General features: G+C 41.7%; 1 protein-coding gene across 1 annotated transcript in view; it reads right to left on the bottom strand.

Annotated features, from left to right (window-relative positions):
* The window catches only part of wdtc1 (WD and tetratricopeptide repeats 1), a 70,305-nt gene that overhangs the window by 25,581 nt on the left and 23,884 nt on the right, over positions 1–20,840 (bottom strand). The window contains exons 8-10 of the mRNA XM_073034285.1: positions 19,439–19,533; positions 17,060–17,163; positions 14,404–14,476 (exon numbers count right to left, since the gene is read on the bottom strand). Coding sequence (XP_072890386.1) covers positions 14,404–14,476; positions 17,060–17,163; positions 19,439–19,533 — 272 coding nt within the window. The remainder of the gene's footprint in view (positions 1–14,403; positions 14,477–17,059; positions 17,164–19,438; positions 19,534–20,840) is intronic.

Consider the following 20,840-nt stretch of genomic DNA (forward strand, 5'->3'; position numbering starts at 1 on the left):
AAATTGGATTAGACACTGGCTTTGTGGGAGAAGACAGAGAGTGGTAGTAGATGTGCCTCTCTGAGTGGAGGCTTGTGACATAGTGACATGCTGCGGGGATTGGTGCATTGGGGATTCTTGATGATCTGGATGATAACATGGTTAACTGGATCAGCAAATTTGCGGATGACACCAAGATTGAGGGTGCACTGGGCAGCAAGAAAGACTGGGACTTGGACCAGCTGGAACAATGGGCTGAAAAAATGGCAGATTGAATTTAATGTAGACTAGTGCGAGGTCTTGATCTTCAGTAGGACCAACCAGCGTAGGTGTTACACAGTGAATGGTAGGGCACTGAGGAATGTGGTAGAACACAGGGATCTGAGAATACAGGTCCAAAATTTATTGACAGTGGCATCACAGGTAGATACGGTCATAAAGAAAGCCTTTGGCCCATTGACCTTCATAAATCAAAGTATTGAGCACACAAGATAGAATGCAATGTTGAAGTTGTACAAGACATTAGTGAGGCCTAATTTGGAGTGTTGTGTGCAGTTTTGGTCAACCGCGCATTTACAGGAAAGATGTAAATAAGGTTGAAAGAGTACAAAGGAAGTTGACAAGGATGTTGCCAGGTCTGGAGGCCCTGAGTTATATGGAAAGATTGACTAGGTTAGGACTTTATTCCTTGGAACACAGAAAACTGGGAAGAGATTTGATAGAGATATATAAAATAATGATGGGTATAGATAGGGTTTTTCCACTGAGGTTGGGTGGGACAACTAGAGGTCATGGGTTAAGGGTGAAAGGTAAAAAGTTTAAGGTGAACACGAGGGGAAACGTATTCACTCAGAGGGTCGTGAGAGTGTGGAACGAGCTGCCAGCTTAAGAGATGTATGCGAGCTCGATTTCAAAATTTAAGAGAAATTTGGATAGGAACACGGACGGTAGGAGTATGGAGGGCTATGGTCCGGGTACAGGTCAATGGGAGCAAGCAGTTTAAATGGTTCAGTATGGACTAGATGGGCTGAAGGGCCTGTTTCTGTGCTGTACTTTTTTATGACTCTATGAATGTACCTTTTTTGATTTTGTAATTCATTATTTGGAAGCACGTTATACAGTGTCCAGTACCCTGGCCTAGTCTTTCAGTGGTTTTGGTTTGTTTTCAAGTAACCGCTACATTGTGTTAACAACAAAAGTTATACTAAACAAACGCGAGTCTCCAGAAAGAACTGCCTTGGACCGGTAGGTGAAATTGGAATCGCAATACTGAAAACAACAGATCAGAAACAGGAGCAGCTTGCAGTAGGATTATCTGCAACCCTTTGTTGTTTCAAAGAAAAAAATTATTATCAAAGTACATACATATCACCATTAATTTTGTATTTGTGGTTTGAACACAATTTTGAATGGTCAGGGCTGCTGTCCATTGGGGACTGCTGCTCCATCATGTGGTTTTTGCTTGGTCTAGTTTAAGTGCTGTGGATGTGCATATAGTTTGTTTGTTCACTACACTATTGAATCAAATATTGCCAGTGCTGTGTGTGAACAAAGAGTTAACTGTAAGTCACACAAATAGAGGAAGTAAGACAAGTGTATCAAAGCATGGAACTGGCCCAACAACACTGGAATTAGGGCTTGCAAAAGAGAAATTAAAGCTAAGGCTAATCCAATTGAAAGTCTTCAAAAGGAGTATGAAACAAATGTCAATAAAATTAAAGAAAATGCCATACAAGTTTAATTTCAGCTGTTTCTGAGTAACATCACATGTAAATCCCATTACTCTCCAAGCTTGAACAAGGAAGACCACACAGAGGGTTTTCAAACATTGATTGTTATTGCAGTACATTGAGAAAACATTGAAGATCATGTTGCTGCAACAAGTGAATATGTGTCTCACCTTTCATCAGACAATAGTTCTCAAATTCCAAGGCATGTTTTGACTACGCATAGAGCATCTGACCCTCAAGATGATGTGAAACCCAAAGACCGTGCGTCTAATGTCAGCGCTTGAAGCTTTGCTGCATCTACTACCTCCACTGCACGCATTAAAACAGAGGCTGATTTAGCATGTCAACGATTACTGAAGGACAAACATGCACTGCAAGAGCAAGAGGAGCAGATGGAACAGCAAGAGAAGCATCTATGGAAAAGGAAGGAACAGCTTAAGTTGGAGGAAGAAATTGACGCACATATGGCTAAAATTAATGTGCTAAAGGCTTCACGTGTGGTGAGTGCTAAAACAGCTCCAGCATGACAGTCCTATGGTGTGAGTTCCTATATTGAAAAGACACAAAGAAAAACAAAAACACAAACACACAATGTCAATGCTGATTTATTTGTTCCTCAAGTGTCTGTGAAACATGAACAAGACCCCCAAGAGGTAGTTCAGGATATTTAGTCTTAGCCTGCACTAATGAGGCACTCTGAACCAATGTCATAACCAACAGCTCGAAGTGTTCATGTGTACATTAACTTACAGCATGGAAACACACTTGTTTTAGATGACAGAGGTCAAAATAGTTCTAACGATATTATGAGGAAACAAAATGGCATAACAACCTTATTGGTACAACAGCAACATACTTCATCTTTGCTTACAAGAGAGATTCAAATCTTTGATGGTGATCTATTCCTGGATCATGCATTCATGAGGGCTTTTGGAAACAGTGTTGAAGGCAGGACTGACAGCTGCAGTGACTGTCTCTATTTCCTTGAACAGTACACTAGAGGTTGCCATAGAGAACTTGTCAGAAGTTGCCAGCATGTTTACCCTAAGAAAGGATATGTAAAAGCTAAGGCTTTACTACAGGGACATTTTGGTAATGAACAGAAAATTACATCTGCCCACATGCAAAAGGCTCTTTTGTGGGTATTAATCAAATCTGAAGACATGAAAGCTCTTCAAGGCCAGAGTCTTTTACTTAGAGGCTGTTACAATACTGTGGAAGAAACGCAGTACGTGTGCGGGCTGGACATGCCTGCTAAAAATGTCGATTGCTGTAAAGAAACTGCCCTATATGTTGTGGAATAAATGGAAAGTGGTGGTCTGTAAAATGCAAAAAAAGGCACAAATGTAAAATTATTTTCACTGACATAGTTGATTTTATAGAAAGGCAAGTAAAGACCACTACACACCTATATTTGGGAATATACAGGATGGTACATCACCAACAGTAAGCAAAGGCATAAACAAAACTAAGACACAATATCATTCTAAGGCTAAAGGAAATAGCTTTGCCACTACTGAGACAACTCAGAGAAGTAAAGCTAAAACTAAACCTGGAACGAACCGAAGGAAACGGTGTTGTCAGACAAAAGGGCTTGTCTGTTCTGTGAAGGTGAACATACTTTGGATTCATGCCCTCAGCTGGAGAAAAGCGCTCATAGTGAGAAGATTGTCTTCCTAAAAAAAATGGTGTCTGGCTTGGCTAATTGTGCACAAGGATTACAGGAAGCGTCTTTCATGCAAGGTATGCAGTGGCAAGCATCCCAGCATACTTCATATTCACTCAATGAAAAGTGTGCAGAACCAAAACAAGCCCTGAAAGAATCAGACACAGCAGTGAGCAGTGCCCTGGTATCTAATGACCTTACAGGGGCTGGCAATCATGATTGTAAACTTCCCATAATTCCAGCAGATAAACAACATAAGAGTGCTAGCAGTGATACCAGAAGAGCAAAGAGTGAAAGACATAAAGGATTTGGATTTGGATCAAGATATTGCTTCGGTAGAGACAGTACTGGGTGTGCAGTGGTGCATTCCGTCTGATACTTTCAAGTTTCAGTTCACAGTCTAAGACAGACCACTCATCTGAAAGGGGATCCTCTCCACAGTTAGTTCCATCTATGATCCCTTTATCAATCCTGAGTCTGGTGGTGTCATCTGCCAAGAAGATCCTACAAGATCAATGTAAGAAAGGCCTAGGCTGGGTTGATGCTATACCAACATCAGTTGATCATGAGTGCACAGGCTGGCTGGAAGAACTCTGCCAGATGGAAGACTTCAGGGTTGTTAGACATTTGAAACCCCTGGATTTTGAAGAAGTTACACCACTTTACAGATTCAAGCGAAGACAGCTATGGAGCAGTGACCTACCTGTTGTTGCACAACACGCACTCTCAGGTGTAGTGCCTTTATCATGCAAAATTCTAGGGCAACTCCGCTGAAGTCCCACCACTGCTACAATGGCAAGCTGTATGGACACAATGTGGAGGAAGGAGTTGCACATGCAGCTTCAGGACTTGGTGTTTTGAACTGGTAGTACTTCTGTGCCAAAGTATATCAAGAATGAAACTTCCAGGTTCCGAGCCTTCGTTGCAAACAGAGTTTCAGAAATTCTTAAGATCTCACAAGTATCTCAATGGTGGTATGTAAACAGTTCAAGCAACCCGGCAGATGTGGCCTCTGGAGGGTTGAAGGTGAAAGCATTTCTGAAGAACTAGACATGTGTGTCAAGGCCTCAGAACCTTCTTCAGCCTGAAAGTGAATGGCCTGAAAATCCTGATTGTTCTGGAGAACTTCTGTTAGATGATCGGGAAGTCAAGAGGAATGTTACAATGAATGCCGATGCGATTGAAAAGTAGGTGGACGCCATAACAAGTAGAATCCATCACTTCTCATCTTGGACCTGTTTGAGGAATACAGTGACCTGGATTCTTGAAATTTAATAACCTTCTCTTGTTTCTTAGTCAGAAGAGGAAGCAAGTCTGACTCGGCTGAAGAACAACAAGCGTATTCTTTAGAGAGAGAGAGAGAGAGAGATTAAGAAAGCCAAAGGTCAAATCGGCTAAGATTGTCTCTCAGTGGAGGAGCTCAGAAAGGTTAAAATGGAGATCTCTCTCTGCTTCCTGCAATAGGCCTGTCCGCTAATTTATCCTCCACCAGATCCCTTCACCTGGGAGTCTGTTGGGGTCATCTACTTTATTTGGTGCTCCAGGTGACCCCACCAAACTTACCATCAAGAGAGCTCCAAAAGGAAGACATTTATGCTGATCGCAGAGGGAAGCAGGTCCAACATATGTCAAACTTGTTTAGGACATGGTAGGTCACAGAGTATTTATCACAGTTACAGGAATGTCAGAAATGGTCAGCTATAAAACACAATTTCCTCCCAGAAGTCATTATGCTTACAGTTGGTAACACAACACTTCAAAACCCATTATGGTGGGAAGAGTCATTCAAGTCTTTCCAGACAGAAGAGGATTTGTGCAACTGGTCAGACCAAGACCAGTTATCTGGACTGGTCTATAACCGAAATCTGTCTTCTACAGAAGGCAAAGGTATGAGAAGCTACAGCTCTAGAAGCTTCATGACTTTGACTTGACTGACTTGAGAGTGGTGGTAAAGGTCACTGCACTGGGCTAAGTGTTGGTAACATCCGGCCTGGATGACTGTTACATGACTTGACTGGAAGAAGAAAGAAGAAAGAGGACATTTGTATAAATGTTAAGATGTTTGTCCTTGAAGGTTTCATGCCTATTTTAGTTGTAATTATTATAGTGTAATAATTAAGGGGCTGGGATGTAGGAGCCATGTATCATTTTTGTCTGCATTGTAGCTTGTGGTGCATTTATTATGGTATTCTGTCACATGTGTTGGGGTGTGGTAGAAGCAAATGAGTATGGTTACGTATTCTTGTTTGGTTAGTTGTTTAGTTTAGTCTAGTCTACTTCAGAGTGAGTATGCCACAGGGTATGATATTTGTTTGCTGTCCGCTAATTGAGACGTTATTAGAATGCTAACTACATTGCTAGCTTTGTTATTTTGCTAACTATACTGATTTGAACTCTGATTGCTATATCACTAATTTAGTTTTGTTAGCTTTTATCACTACAAGATCATTCCCCTTCGCTGGTTTTGTATTAAAGGATTGAACATACCTTTATTGAGTTGGAAATTTGTTAATTGAAAGCATGCCATACAGTGCTGAGTAGCCTGGCCCAGTCTCTCAGAGGTGTTGGTTTGTTTTCAAGTAACTGCTACACTATTCCTTCAAGTTGGAGATTCAGGAGGTAAAACAGCACTCAACTCAGATATGGGTAGGAACTTTATGTATTTACACTCCTAACAACTAAATGGAATTACAGCAATAATTTCAGAACTGACACAAGCAAGTCCAAAATTAGAGGTTTCAAATATATAGTAGTTTTTAAAATATAAAATAGGATCATCAGAAGAAACTTCTTTATGTATGGAAGGATAACAATATATGGTTAGGTGAAGGACTTTGAGAGGAGTTCAGCATAAACACTATAGTGTATAGGTGAACAACTGAGCAGTGGGCTTCTCTTGCAGCTGATAGTGACACAACTGAAATGAGTATAAGAAATTTTGGTCAAGCATGTACTCCTTTTTTTCTCCCAAGTCTACAACAGCTCCGATTCCTCACTTCAGATCTCAGAAAGCGGTATGGCCACAGATAGCCTGCTAACAGAATCTAAATCAGATCCCTTCTTCTGCTTCTGCAGACATCACCATCCAACTATGCCATGGTTTCATATTTCCTTTTCTCTCCACCCCTTCTCACCTCTTAAAAATCATAAATCACTCAGCCATTTGCTATCCATCTACTAAGAGGCTCTTTTTATGTGTGGTATACTTTTCCCATTTTTCCCGTCTGGTTTTGGCATCTTTTTAAATTCTTTTTGTGCCACCTGAGATATTTTCCACATATTGAGTTGGTAAACAGTTGCATTTCTTTAATTTGTTTTCTAGGCTTCCAGCACTGGCAATATTTTGTTTAGTTTTCTTGATCAAGTTCAGGAGGAGGAAGTCCAGTATATCTTGTAATACAGTTGTACACAGGCCACTGCAACATTAACTTTTTATTTTTTTGGGTGAGCAAGTGTACTCTTGTTGGTTGCTGTTGTATTTTTACACCTGGCACTGCATTCACCCACTCTGATGCTGGGCATGCAGCACATAGATGATGCAGAGTAAACTTTTAGTATACAAGATCAGAGGTCATATGGTAAATGCAAAATGAAAGATATACACCAATATAATGCAAATTCAGTGGATTCCAGTTACGGTAATTGTGCCATTGGTTAATCGAGATGGTCACTTATTTGTGATAACTGATATAACTGAACAATTCAGAGTCAGAATCAGAATTAGGTTATTATCACCAGCACATGTCATGAAATTTGTTAACTTAGCAGCTGCTGTACAATGCAATACATGATAATGTCAAAAGATGAAAATAAATAAGTAATTCGATTATAGTAAGAATTAGATTAAAAATAGTGAGGCAGTGTTCATGGGTTCAATGTTCATTTAAGAACATTTGGCAGGAGGTGGGGGGGAAGAAGCTGTTCTTGAATCATTGAGTGTGTGCTGTTCTTGGACTACAGTTCAGTATTCAACACCATAGTTCCATCCAGGCTCAACAAGAAGCTCAGAGATCTCGGCCTTGACCCTGCCTTGTGCAACTGGATCCTGGACTTCCTGTCAGATTGCCAGCAAGTTGTAAGAGTGGGCTCCCTCACCTCCAACCCTCTGTCTCTCAATACAGGAGCCCCTCAGTGCTGTGTACTGAGTCCCCTCCTTTATTCCCTGTATACCCATGACTCTATCACCACCCATAGCTCCAATCTGCTGATTAAATTTGCCGACCACACTACATTGATTGGCCTTATCTCAAACAATAATGAGGTGGCATACAAGGAAGAAGTCATCTCTCTGACACAGTAAGGTCCTCGGTGATGTGGATGCCGAGGACCCCCTCAACCCCAGATCCATTGATGTCAAGAGGGGTTAGCCTGTCTCCATTCCTCTTGTAATCCACAACCAGCTCCTTTGTTTTCGCGACAGTGAAAAGGAGGTTGTTTACTTGACACCACTGTGTCAGAGATATGACTTCTTCCTTGTATGCCACCTCAAACTCGTGATGAAATATAGCTGCTGTCTTGCCTTCTTTATAACTGCATCAATATGTTATGTCCTGCCTCGGTCCACAGAGATACTGACACCCAGGAACTTGAAATTGCTCATTCTCTCCATTTCTCATCCCTCTATAAGGATTGGTTCGTGTTCGCTTATCTTACCCTTCCTGAAGTCCACAATCAGCTCTATCATCTTACTGACATTGAGTGCAAGGTCGCTGCTGTGGCACTGCTCAACTAGCTGATATTCCTATACCCCCTCTCGTCTCCATCTGAGACTTTACCAACAATAGTTGTATCATCAGCAAACTTATAGATGGCATTTGAGCTCTACCTAGCCATACAGACATGGGTGTAGAGAGAGTAGAGCAGTAGGCTAAGCATACACCCCTGAGGTGTACCAGTGTTGATCATCAGCAAGGAGTAGAAATTATCACCAACCACACAGATTGTGGTCTTCTGGCTAGGAAGCCAAGGGTCCAATTGCAGAGGGAGGTACAGAGGCCCAGGTTCAGTAACTTATCGATCAGGACTGTGGGAATGATAGTATTAAAGGCTGAGCTAAAGTCAACAAACAGCATCCTGATATACAGTGGTATGCAAAAGTTTGGGCATGGCCGGTCAAAATTCCCGTTACTGTGAATAGTTGAGTAGAAGATGAACTGATCTCCAAAAGTCATAAAGTTAAAGATGAAACATTCTTTTCAACATTTTAAGCAAGATTAGTGTATTATTTTTGTTTTGTACAATTTTAGAGTGGGGAAAAAAGGAAAGGAGCACCATGCAAAAGTTTGGGCACCCCAAGAGATTTGAGCTCTCAGATAATTTTTACCAAGGTCTCAGACCTTAACTAGCTTGTTAGGGTTATGGCTTGTTCACAATCATCCTTAGGAAAGGCCAGGTGATGCAAATTTCAAAGCTTCATAAATACCCTGACTCCTCAAACCTTGTCCCAACAATCAGCAGCCATGGGCTCCTCTAAGCAGCTGCCTAGCACTCTGAAAATTAAAATAAATGATGCCCACAAAGCAGGAGAAGGCTATAAGAAGATAGCAAAGCATTTTCAGATAGCCATTTCCTCAGTTTGTAATGTAATTAAGAAATGGCAGTTAACAGGAACAGTGGAGGTCAAGTTGAGGTCTGGAAGACCAAGAAAACTTTCTGAGAGAACTGCCTTTTAACATTCAGAATGTTTCAATGAAATCCCAGCTCATTCTCCTCAACTTCAGAAAATACAGCCCAAGAGCTGCCAGATGTTCCTCATACGGTAACCCTTTCATTCCTGGAATCATTCTTGTGAATCTTCTCTGAATGCTCTCCAATGTCAGTAAATCCTTTCTAAAATAAGGAGCCCAAAACTGCACACAATACTCCAAGTGTGCTCTCACGAGTGCCTTATAGAACCTCAACATCACATCCCTTCTCTTATATTCTATACCTTTAGAAATGAATGCCAACATTACATTCGCCTTCTTCACCACCGACTCAACCTGGAGGTGAACCTTTAGGGTACCCTGCACAAGGACTCCCAAGTCCCTTTGCATCTCTGCATTTTTAATTCTCTCCCCATCTAATTAATAGTCTGCCCATTTATTTCTTCCACGAAAGTGCATGACCATACACTTTCCAACATTGTATTTCATTTGCCATTTCATTGCCCATTTCCCTAAAATATCTAAGTCACCTCTGTTTCCTCAACACTACCCGCTATCTTTCTATCATCGGCAAATTTAGCCACAAATCCATTAAGCCCACAGTCCAAATGATTGACAGACATCGTAAAAAGCAGTGGTCCCAACACCAACCCCTGTGGAACTCCACTGGTAACCGGCAGCCAGCCAGAATAGGATCCCTTTATTCTCTTTGTTTTCTGCTGATCAGCCAATGCTCCACCCATGCTAGTAACTCCCCTGTAATTCCATGGCCTCTTATCTTGCTAAGCACTTTATCAAAGGCCTTCTGAAAATCCTACTGCATCTCCTTTATCTACCCTGCTTGAGATTTCCTCAAAAAATTGCAATAGGTTAACACAAAGTACACTGCAGATGCTGTGGTCAAAGCAACACGTACAACACGCTGGAGGAACTCAGCAGGTTGGGCAGCATCCGTGGAAACGAGCAGTCAACGTTTCAGGCCGAGACCCTTCATCAGAGGGAGGGGGCAGTGGCCCTATAAAGAAGGTGGGGGGAGGGTGGGAAGGAGAAGGCTGGTAGGGGACAATAGACTTCACTAGTTCCCCAACACCACCACACTCCTCCGGTTGGCGGAACTGGTACTCACCCTTAATAACTTCTCTTTTGGCTCTTCCTACTTTCTTCAAACCAAGAGTGTAGCTATGGGCACTCACATAGGCCCTAGCTATGCCTGCCACTTTGTGGGTTATGTGGAACAGTCTATGCTCCAAATCTATACTGGTACTGCTCCCCAACTTTTCCTTTGCTACACTGACGACTACATTGGTGCTGCTTCCTGCACCCATGCTGAGCTCGTCAATTTCATCGACATTGCCTCTAACTTCCACCCAGCCCTCAAATTCACTTGGTCTATCTCAGACACCTCTCTCCCCTTTCTCAATCTCCCGGTCTCCATCTCTGGAGGCAGACTGTCCACTGATATCTTCTATAAACTCACTGACTCTCATAACTACCTCGACTATTCCTCTTCCCACCCTGCCAAATGCAAAAATGATATTCCCTATTCCCAGTTTCTCTGTCTCTGCCGCATCTGCTCCCAGGATGAGGCTTTACATTGCAGGACATCTCAAATGTCCTCTTTAAGGATCATGGTTTCCCTTCTGCCATCATCAATGATGCCCTCACCCGCATCTCCTCCATTTCCTGCACTTCCGCCCTCACCCCATCCTCCCATCACCACAACAGGGACCGAGTTCCCCTAGTCCTCACTTACCACCCCATCAGCCTTCGGATCCAGCATATTATCCTCTGCAACTTCCACCACCTCCAACGGGACCCCACCACTAAGCACATCTTTCTCTCTCTACCCCTTTCCGCTTTCCACAGGGATTGTTTCCTCCATGACTCCCTGGTCCACACATCCCTCCCCACAGATCTCCCACCTGGCACTTATCCCTGCAAGCATAAGTGCTACACCTGTCCCTACACCTCCTCTCTTACCACCATTCAGGGCCCCAAACAGTCCTTCCAGGTGAGGCAACACTTCACTTATGAGTCTGTTGGGGTAATCTATTGCATCCGGTGCTCCTGGTGCGGCCTCCTCTATATCGGAGAGACCCGATGCAGATTGGGGGACCGCTTCGTCGAGCACCTCCGCTCCATCCACCACAACAGACAGGATCTCCCAGTTGCCACCCACTTCAACTCTGCTTCACATTCCCATTCGGATATGTCCATACATGGCCTCCTCTACTGCCATGATGAGGCCAAACTCAGGTTGGAGAAGCAACACCTCATATACCGTCTGAGTAGTCTCCAGCCCCTTGGCATGAACACTGAATTCTCCAACTTCCAGTAATTCCCTCCCTCTCCCTTCCCCCCACTAAGTTTCACTCTGCCTTCTCCTCCAACTCCCTATCACCTCTCTCATGATTCTGCCTTCTTCTACTACACATAGTGCTTTCCCTTTACATTCCTTCTTCACCTTTCCTGCCTATTCCCTCCCCCATCCTTTGATCTTTCTTATTTGTTTTTCACCTAGCACCTACCAGTCTTCTCCTTCCCACACTCCCTCCACCTTCTTTATAGGGTCCCTGCCCCCCCCCCCCCCCCCCCCCCCAGTCCTGACAAAGGGTCTCGGACTGAAACGTTGACTGCTTGTTTCTACGGATGCTGCCTGACCTGCTGAGTTCCTCCAGCGTGTTGTACGTGTTGCAGTAGGTTAGTCAGGCAGAATATTCCTTTCAGGAAACCATGCTGGCTTTGGCCTATCTTGTCATGTGCCTCCAGGTATTCCGTAATCTCATCCTTAACAATCGATTCCAACGACTTCCCAACCACTGATGTCAGGCTAACAGGTCTATAGTTTTCTTTCTGCTGTCTCCCACCCTTCTTAAATAGTAGAATAACATTTGCAATTTTCCAGTCATCCGGTACAATGCCAGAACCTATCGATTCTTGAAAGATCATTGTTAATGCCTTCAAAATCTCTCCAGCTACTTCGTTCAGAACCCGAGGTCCAGGAGATTTATCCACCCTCAGACCATGAAGCTTCCTGAGCACCTTCTCAGTCGTAATTTTCACCGCACATACTTCACTTTCCTGACACTCTTGAATGTCCAGTATACTGCAGATGTCTTTCATTGTGAAGACTGATGCAAAATGTGCATTCAGTTCCTCTGCCATCTCTGGATCTCTCATTACAATATCTCCAGCGCCATTTTCTATTGGTCCTATATCTACCCTCAACTCTCTTTTACCCTTTATATACTTAAAAAAAATTATCTTCTTTGTTATTCGTCGCCAGCTTCCTTTCATAATTCATCTTTTCCTTCCTAATGACGTTCTTAGTTTCCTTCCGCAAGTTTTTTAAAGCTTCCCAATCCTCTATCTTCCCACTAACTTTGGCTTCCTTGTATGCCCTCTCTTTTGCTTTTACTTTCTTCTGATTTGGAATATATCTGTCTTGCACTTCCCTCATTTTTCACAGAAACTCCAGCCATTGCTGCTCTGCTGTCCTTCCTGCTAGTGTCCCTTTCCAGCTGACCTTGGCCATTTCCCCTCTCATGCCATTGTAATTTCCTTTATTCCACTGAAATACTGACACACTGGAATTTAGTTTCTCCTTCTCAAATTTCAAAGTGAACTCAATCATATTGTGATCACTGTTCCCTAAGTGTTCCTTAACCTTAAGCTCTCTTATCACCTCCCGATCATTCCACAACACCCAATCCAGCACAGCCGATCCCCTAGTGGGCTCAACAACAAGCTGTTCTAAAAAGCCATCCCTTAGGCATTCTACAAATTCTCTCAAGGTCCAGTACGGGCCTGGTTTTCCCAATCCACTTTCATGTTAAAATCCCCAATGCTTATCATGACATTGCCCTTCTGACATGCCTTTTCTATCTCCTCCTGTAATTTGTCTAGGTTTCTGCACTGATTTTTAAAATTTACAATCAATCACAAGAACACGGAAGCATTATCGATTAATTATTAGCTTTATAGTAGTAGAGTAGTATTGATAGTGTTCTAATTTGCTCTGTGTTCATTTAAGTATGTAATTTGTTACTCAGTTAACTGCAGCTTGCCTTTCTTAAAAACCTTTTTAACTATTTTCATGAAACTTCGGTAAATTGGAACCAAATTGTACTGGTGCCGATATATCCCAATAAACTAGAAGGCACTGTATTTCAAAATGTAATGATTCACAAAGTTACTGGTCACATTGAGTTTCCCTTAAATGGGATCCGAAAGGATGGGATTCTAATTGGTCTCAGCTCTTTATTATAATTTTTGAAATTTTAAAATCATATATAGTTCAGTGGAAAAAATGCTGGGCATGGTTCTGAAAAAAAACCTAAATATTATAACTATAGTCAGCTACTCCAACACAAAATATTTTAAAAGACAACTGTTCCTCCAATATGCAAGCAATGCAAGTTACCCAACCTACAGTGTTCAGTATTACCACTTGCTTCCAGAATCCTCCAATTCTGAGAATCTATACTTTGCAATATGGGTTTCAAACTAAAAACAACTTAGTTATCCAGAATTAAAAAGTTAATTATCACAGTAAATCTTTATACTGAAAGTCTGCTTCAGATTCATCATTCTGAGAAAAATACAGAACAGTTCAGTTATATCAGATTACTCCCAGTATTCCTGTCAATTTAGATTTAAGGTACACAATACTGCAGGCAGCTTTCTATTACTACAGCAGGGGATTGCAAACAAATCTACACAAACCAGTATTGCATCAGGAGGTATTCCCTTCTGCCACCTGCATGGGATGATGAGTCAAGCGGGACCCTGAGGACTTGTGGAAACTGTGTGGTGGTTTCTTTCGAACTTAAAGTCTTTTAACATCTTTGGACTATTTTTACTGTGCCCATGGTCTGTTTTTTTTTAATCAATTATGCTATTGTTTGCATTGTTGTAACTATATGTTGTAACTTTGTGGTTTTGTGCAGGTCTTGTAGCTTTAGTTTTTGGTCTTGTTTGTCTGGTGGGATTGGAGTTCCTTTCCGGGGAACGCGCTAAGATGGTAGCGATATTAATACGCAGCAGCCTTTCCGGACTCTGGATTGGGGATTGCCAAACGTTATGTGGATTTTCTGGTGTAGTCTGTTTTGTCATGTGTTTTTGTGATATCATTCTGGAGGAACGTTGTCTCATTTTTTAACTGCATTGCATTTGTGGTTTCTAAATGACAATAAACTGAATCTGAATCTGAGAAAGCAGCCACAGGAAAATATCCCACCAACCATCAAGCTCAGAGTCCTAGACTGTACAATAAATACCATGACAGGAATTCAGTTGTGTGCACAAGGAGCTGAAGTCAGCTATTACTGTGATGCACAATCTCTTTATCTACTACCGAAATCACATTTAAGAGGTAACTTACCATTAGAGTGGCACTTCTTGGGTAGCAAAAATGTGTAGGGCTTTTGCTTGTTTGTTAGATCAAACAAATAAACCTGTAAACAAAAGACAGTCATTTGCCTATGATCCTTTGTATCATATTTCTAAAACCTAACCAGCTGAGTGCAGTCAAACACAAAATCGACTGTATTATCATGTTTCAACAGAACTCCATAAGCACACTGGCAACGAAGAACAGGATTATGGGTTGGAATGGTTAACCTCTTTAGCTAAAACTAGACTGGGCAAGCAAAGGAAAATACGATAACAAACAGCATATATAAAATCAATCCAATTAAAGGTTGACACAGCAAGCATTAGCTAAATATGTTTTTGTGCCCAGGCTGAACATTCCTCCAGTAACACTTCTGCTACAAATCGACAAAGACCATAGTTGTTAATTAAAATACACAGAATCAAACTTGTACAGAAACTGGTCTATACTGATTGAGGCTGCCATCTAAGCACATCCCATTTACCTGTGTTTGACTTACATCACTCCTTTCCTATACATACGTCTATCCAAATGTCTTTTAAATGCTGTTAGCATACCCACCTCAACCACTCCCTCTGGCAGGTCATTCTATATACTGACCACTCTCTGGGTGAAAAAAAATGTCCCTTAAGGTTCCTATTAAATCTGTCTCTTCACCTCAAACTTCTTGTTCTTGATTCCCCAAACCTTGGAAAAAGGCTGAGTGCATATGGTCTATCTAGGCCCCTCATGATTTACACTTCTGTATGATTTGGGGGAAATCATACATCCCCTTCACTTCAATCAATAAAGTTTCAACTTTCTCAACCTTTCTTCATGACGCAATCCCTCGAGTCCCAGCAACATTCTCATAAGTTATTTCCGCACTCTTTCCAGATTAATAGCATTTTTCCTATAGCACAGGGGTTCCCAACCTTTTTAATGCTATGGACCAATTCCATTAAACAATGGATCAACAGGCCCCAGCACGGGAACCCCTGCTACAGCAGGACGACCAAAACTGCACACAATATTCCAAATGCAGCCACATTAACATGTCGTAGAACAACATTCCAGCTTTATGAAGACCAGCAAACCAAAAGCCTTCCCCATTAGGACATCACCTATATCACTTTCAAGGAACCATGTACTTGTACTCATATGGTCTCTCTGTTCTACAACACTCCCTTGGGGACTTCTGTTCACTGTGAAATTCCTATGCTCATTTGTACTCACAGGATCTCTCTGTTCTACAACACTCCCTGGGGCTCTACCGTTCACTGTGAAAATCCTGTGCTCATTTGTACTCATATGGTCTCTCTGTTCTACAACACTCCCTGGGGCTCTACCGTTCACTGTGAAAATCCTGTGCTCATTTCTACTCACAGGATCTCTCTGTTCTACAACACTCCCTGGGGCCCTACCGTTCACTATGAAAACCCTGAGTTCATTTGCTTCTATAAATCCTGATAACAAGCATCACTGCTTATAACACCACCTATTTTAGTAAAGACGATCGAAAAAGAGCAGAAGGATTGAAAGAGCATTTTCTTCCTTCGAGTGATTTCTGCTATTGCTCTATACATTACTGCATCAGTATAATCCTGCAGCAATCATAGTAACTTTCCATTTCAATTTCTTCCCAAGTATAACTCATCAACTGTATATGGTTTGCCATGTGGTTAGTTAGCGCCTTTAGTTAGTGTTCAGTTATCCAAGTTCAAACATGGATAAAAGAGCTATATTTCCAAGATGAGAAGGGAGTTCTTGACAGCCAGAATTTTGGGATAAATTCTGCATGAGCTGAAGTTATTCCTACATGGATGAAGATGGCTCTCAATGGAGGTTAATTATCTTAGCTCAGGATATTGCTGTAGGAGTTCTTCAGGACAGGATTCTAATGCAGGCAATCTTGCTCTTCTTCATAATGACTTTCCTTCTATCATTTGAAGAATGAAGAGGGATCTCACTGAAACCTATTGAATATTGAAAGGCCTAGATGTAGGGAAGATGTTTCCTATAGTGGGGAGTCTGGAATCAGAGGGCACAGCCTCAGAACAGAGATGTGGAGGAATTTACTTAGCCAGAGAGTGGTGAATCTGTGGATTTCATTGACAGAGATGGCCATGGAGGCCAAGTCATTGGGTATATTTAAAGCAGAAGTTGATAGATTCTTGATTAGTCAGGGCACCAAAGGTTACGGTGAGAAGGCAGGAGAATAGGGTTGAGAGGGATAATAAATCAGCAAAATTTTAAAAAATCTCCCTTCTTAAAATTCTGCTAATCCTCTCATTATCACAGCATGGATTTGGCCGGAGGTGATGCAAACACATTCTCTTCTAGACGATTTCCCTGGGCATTGTATTTTCCATCCCACTATCTTTGAACAAACACAGTCCAAATATGTGCTGAGGGACAGCCCATGCTTCCGGCGCCAACATAGCATTGCCACAACTTATTAACTCTAAAATGTAAGACTTTGGAATGTGGGAGGAAACCGGAATGCCTGGAAGAAACCCATGCAGTCACCAGGATTACATACAAACTTCTTACAGACAGTGGTGGGAATTGAACCCTGATTGCTGTAATAGTATTATGTTAAACATTTCACAACTGTGCTGGGGTGCCTTTTGACAAAGGAATGATGAGTTGCACTTTATCCTACCTGCTCCCCTCCCATGTTGACCAAGAGCTCAGTTCCATCAGGATTGAAGGCCACGTAAGTGGCCACAAGCACACGAAGACGGTTATTATAATCTGGGAGATGACCTGAAGGAAAGAAGGAGAAACTAGACAGACGATTCACAAAACAGTTCAGCAACTTATTCTATAGTTCAACAGTCTTGTTTAGGCCTCAATTTTCCAGTGATAGAAAACTAATGAACTACCGGTAAATAGAATCACATGGCTTTACTTAAGGTTCAGGCACAATTCACTGGTTTTCAGTCAGGGATAAATGCAACCAAACATGGAACCACACTGAATTTGCAGGCAATATTGCACCAATAGCTGCTCTCCAGCATTTACTAAAAGTGACTGGAGTATTCAGATATACGTTCAAAGTAAAGTGACGCCTAAACAATCCCTTAAGCAGTAGATTTACATGTTACAATTAAAATTTGGTGGAAGCACCTTCACAGATGCATAGCTTGTGTTTGCAATAATCCAGGAAATTAATGCTGAATTGATAGGTTGCCATCAAGAACCCTGGCAAACTTTGTGGCCTGGTATGGAAACACCAATGCCTCTGAGCAGAAAATCCTACAAAAGGTAGTGGATTCGGCCCAGTACTTCATGGGTAAAGCCCTCCCAGCCATTCAGCACATCTGCATGAAACACTGCCATAGAAAAGCAGCATCCATCATCTAAGTTTCTCACCACCCAGGTCATGCTCTTTCTTTGCTGCTGCCATCAGGCAGAAGGTCCAAGAGCCTCAAGACTCACAACACCAGGTTCAAGAACAGTTACTACCCCTCAACCATCAGGTCCTTGAACAAAAGGGGATAACTACACTCATATAAGGACTCTTTTATCTTGTTACTTCATGTTCGTATTTATTGCTACTATATTTATTTATGTCTGCATTTGCACAGCTTGTTTTTCATCGATCCTGTTTAGTTACTGTTCTACAGATTTGCTAAGTATGCTGCAGAAGAAATCTCAGGGTTGTATGTGGCGATATGCAGTGTTTTATGTACTCTGACAATAAATTTTACTTCAAAATTCGAGGTTGGTTGGGAATTTTTACCTTCAAGTCAGGATTCATATGTTGAATATCTCCCATTTCTCCCCTTACAGATATTATTAACAGATTCATCTATAACATCCCCCCCATTCACAATTATAGTCTGCATCAGGAGGGATGCTCAGTCCCAGCAACTTGTTCTTAAAAATGCCATATAAAATAAAAGAATGTATCAACTAAATCTCTACCACTTTACTACTCTCTACTTCTTTAACTATCTTGAAACTTACTGGCTTTTGACTATGAGATGCAGGATCAACTTGAAGGCAGAAAGTCATGAATTATACAAACAAATACTTTCTCTGCTGGCTTACACTAGATTGTAGGAAGCTCCTTGCATCCCCAGTGCAGAAAGGCACAAGACATTCTATATCACTGTTATGAAGAAAATATAATTTCTCAATATCCTATTCTTCACCTCAAGTACAGATTATCCCACTATCACTTGCCTTGGTTTCACTTTTGGGTTGGAATTTCCTAATAAAAATCTCTAGGACCATCAGGTACACACCAAATATTAATAGTGTCCACCACACCAGGTGACATTACACTTCACTTGCAAGTCCGTTGGGGTATTTTGTGTTCCTGGTATGGTGTCCTCCACTTCGGTGAGCTCCAACGTTAATTGGGGAACTGCTTCGTTGAGTACCATCGCTCCATCTATCTGCCACAAAATGTGTGATTTCCTGGTGGTCACCCATTTCAATTTGGCTTCCATTTCCCAATCTGACATGTCAGTCCATGGAGTCCTCTACTACTACTTAGGTTGGAGGTTCAACACTTCATGTTCTGCCTGGTGGTCTCCAACCTGATGGCATTTCCAACCCCTCTCCTTTTCCATTCCCTATTCTGGCTCCCCTCTTACCACTTCTCTCCTCACCAGGCCATCATCTCCCTCTGGTGCCCCTCCTTCTTCCCTTTCTCCCATGGTTTACTATCCTCTATCAGATCATCCTTCTTCAACCTTTTACCTCTTCCACCATCACCTCCCAGCTTCTTACTTCGGCACCCCTACCTCACCCACCCACCTACCTTCCCCCTCACTTGCTTTCACTTATCACTTGCCAACTTGAACTCCTTCCTCTCTCCCCCACCTCCTCATTGCCTTTTCCCTTCTTCCCCTCCAGTTCTGAAGAAGGGTCTTAGTCCAAAACATCAGCTGTTTATTCCCCTACTTTACCTGACCTGCTGAGTTCCTCCAGATTTCCAGCATCTACAGAATCTCTTGTGCCAAAGATTATTTTATATTTTTAGGTCTGTCAAATATAAATGTTGGTAATATTAAAAGTGTATGCATACCTGCTACATAATACTGAACAGCTCCATCTGGTACAGATTTGTACCTGTCACAGAATGTGTGCACGCCAGGCACTGAGTTTTGCTTTACTGCTTTTCTACAAACAGAAACAAAGAAAACTTATAATCAACACAGTTGGAGACTGCAGACCAAACAAACAAGCAATCAGATATAAAAATATCCATTAATCCATCCACTAGTGGAAAGAAATTACTTTTATATCAAACAGTACTTTGAGTGAATCTCTTCTTAAATTCTTGATGATAACCACTGTGGTAGAACCCATGGGACCAGTGCCAGAGAGTCTAAAGTGCAATCCTGACTTCCAGTGCTCTCTATGTGGAGTCTGCACTTTCTCCATGATCGCCTGAGGAATGCCTCCATCAAAGGGCTACAAGAAGGCAGCTCACTACCATCTTCTGAAGGACATTAGGAATGAGCAATAAATACTGCCTTGCCTATGCTCCTCAGAAAATGAATACATTAAGGTTCAAAGGTACAATTTAATGTCAGAGAAATGTATACAACATACATCCTGAAATTTCTGAGTAATAAATAAGCAATTTACTTCTTGAGATACTGCATGGATAATCCGAGCCCAATCACAGAGTAACTTAAAATGACCAATTACCTACTGACGATATGACTTTAGACCATGGAAGGAAACCCATGTGGTCATGCGGAAAACATACAAACTCTTTACAGGCAGTGGTGGGAATTGAACACGGGTCACCTGTATTGTAAAGTGTTGTACTAAACACTATACTACTATGCTGCCCCAGCACCTAATTAAAAAATAATTTAACTATATTATGTCCATCTTTGTTATCTTTTGTACAGATTTCAAAGTCAAAGTTAAAATAAATTTATTATCTAAACAAATATGTCACCATATACGACCCTGATTCATTTTCTTGCAAGCATTTACAGGAAAATAAATACAATTAAATTTCTGAAAAACTTTTCATAAACAAAGACTGACAGACAACTAATGTACAACAGACAATTTGTGCAACTAAATAAGTAAATACATAATACTGAGAACATGAATCCTAGAGCAAGTGAGTCTGTAGGTTGTGGAATCAGTTTACAGTTGAGGTGAGTGAATTCCGGTTCAGGAGTCTGATGGTTGTTGGGTAATAAATGTTCCTGAACCTGGTGGTGTGGGACCCAAGGCTCCTGCATCTCCCGCCCCAATGGTAGTAACGCAGAGAGAGAACAGCCCGGATGGTGGGGGTTCTTGTGGCAGTGCTTCTTGTAAACATGCTCAATGGTGGAGAGGGCTTTGTCTGTGATGGACTGGGCTGTATTCAAAAGGCTTAGCCAAAACATATATTAGGAGTGTAGTAAAATCTCAAAGCCTACTTTAAATGCTTGCTTATGCTAAACACAAAAATATCTGAA

Source organism: Hemitrygon akajei, chromosome 32 (assembly GCF_048418815.1).
Source record: "Hemitrygon akajei chromosome 32, sHemAka1.3, whole genome shotgun sequence".
NCBI classification, from domain to species: domain Eukaryota; kingdom Metazoa; phylum Chordata; class Chondrichthyes; order Myliobatiformes; family Dasyatidae; genus Hemitrygon; species Hemitrygon akajei.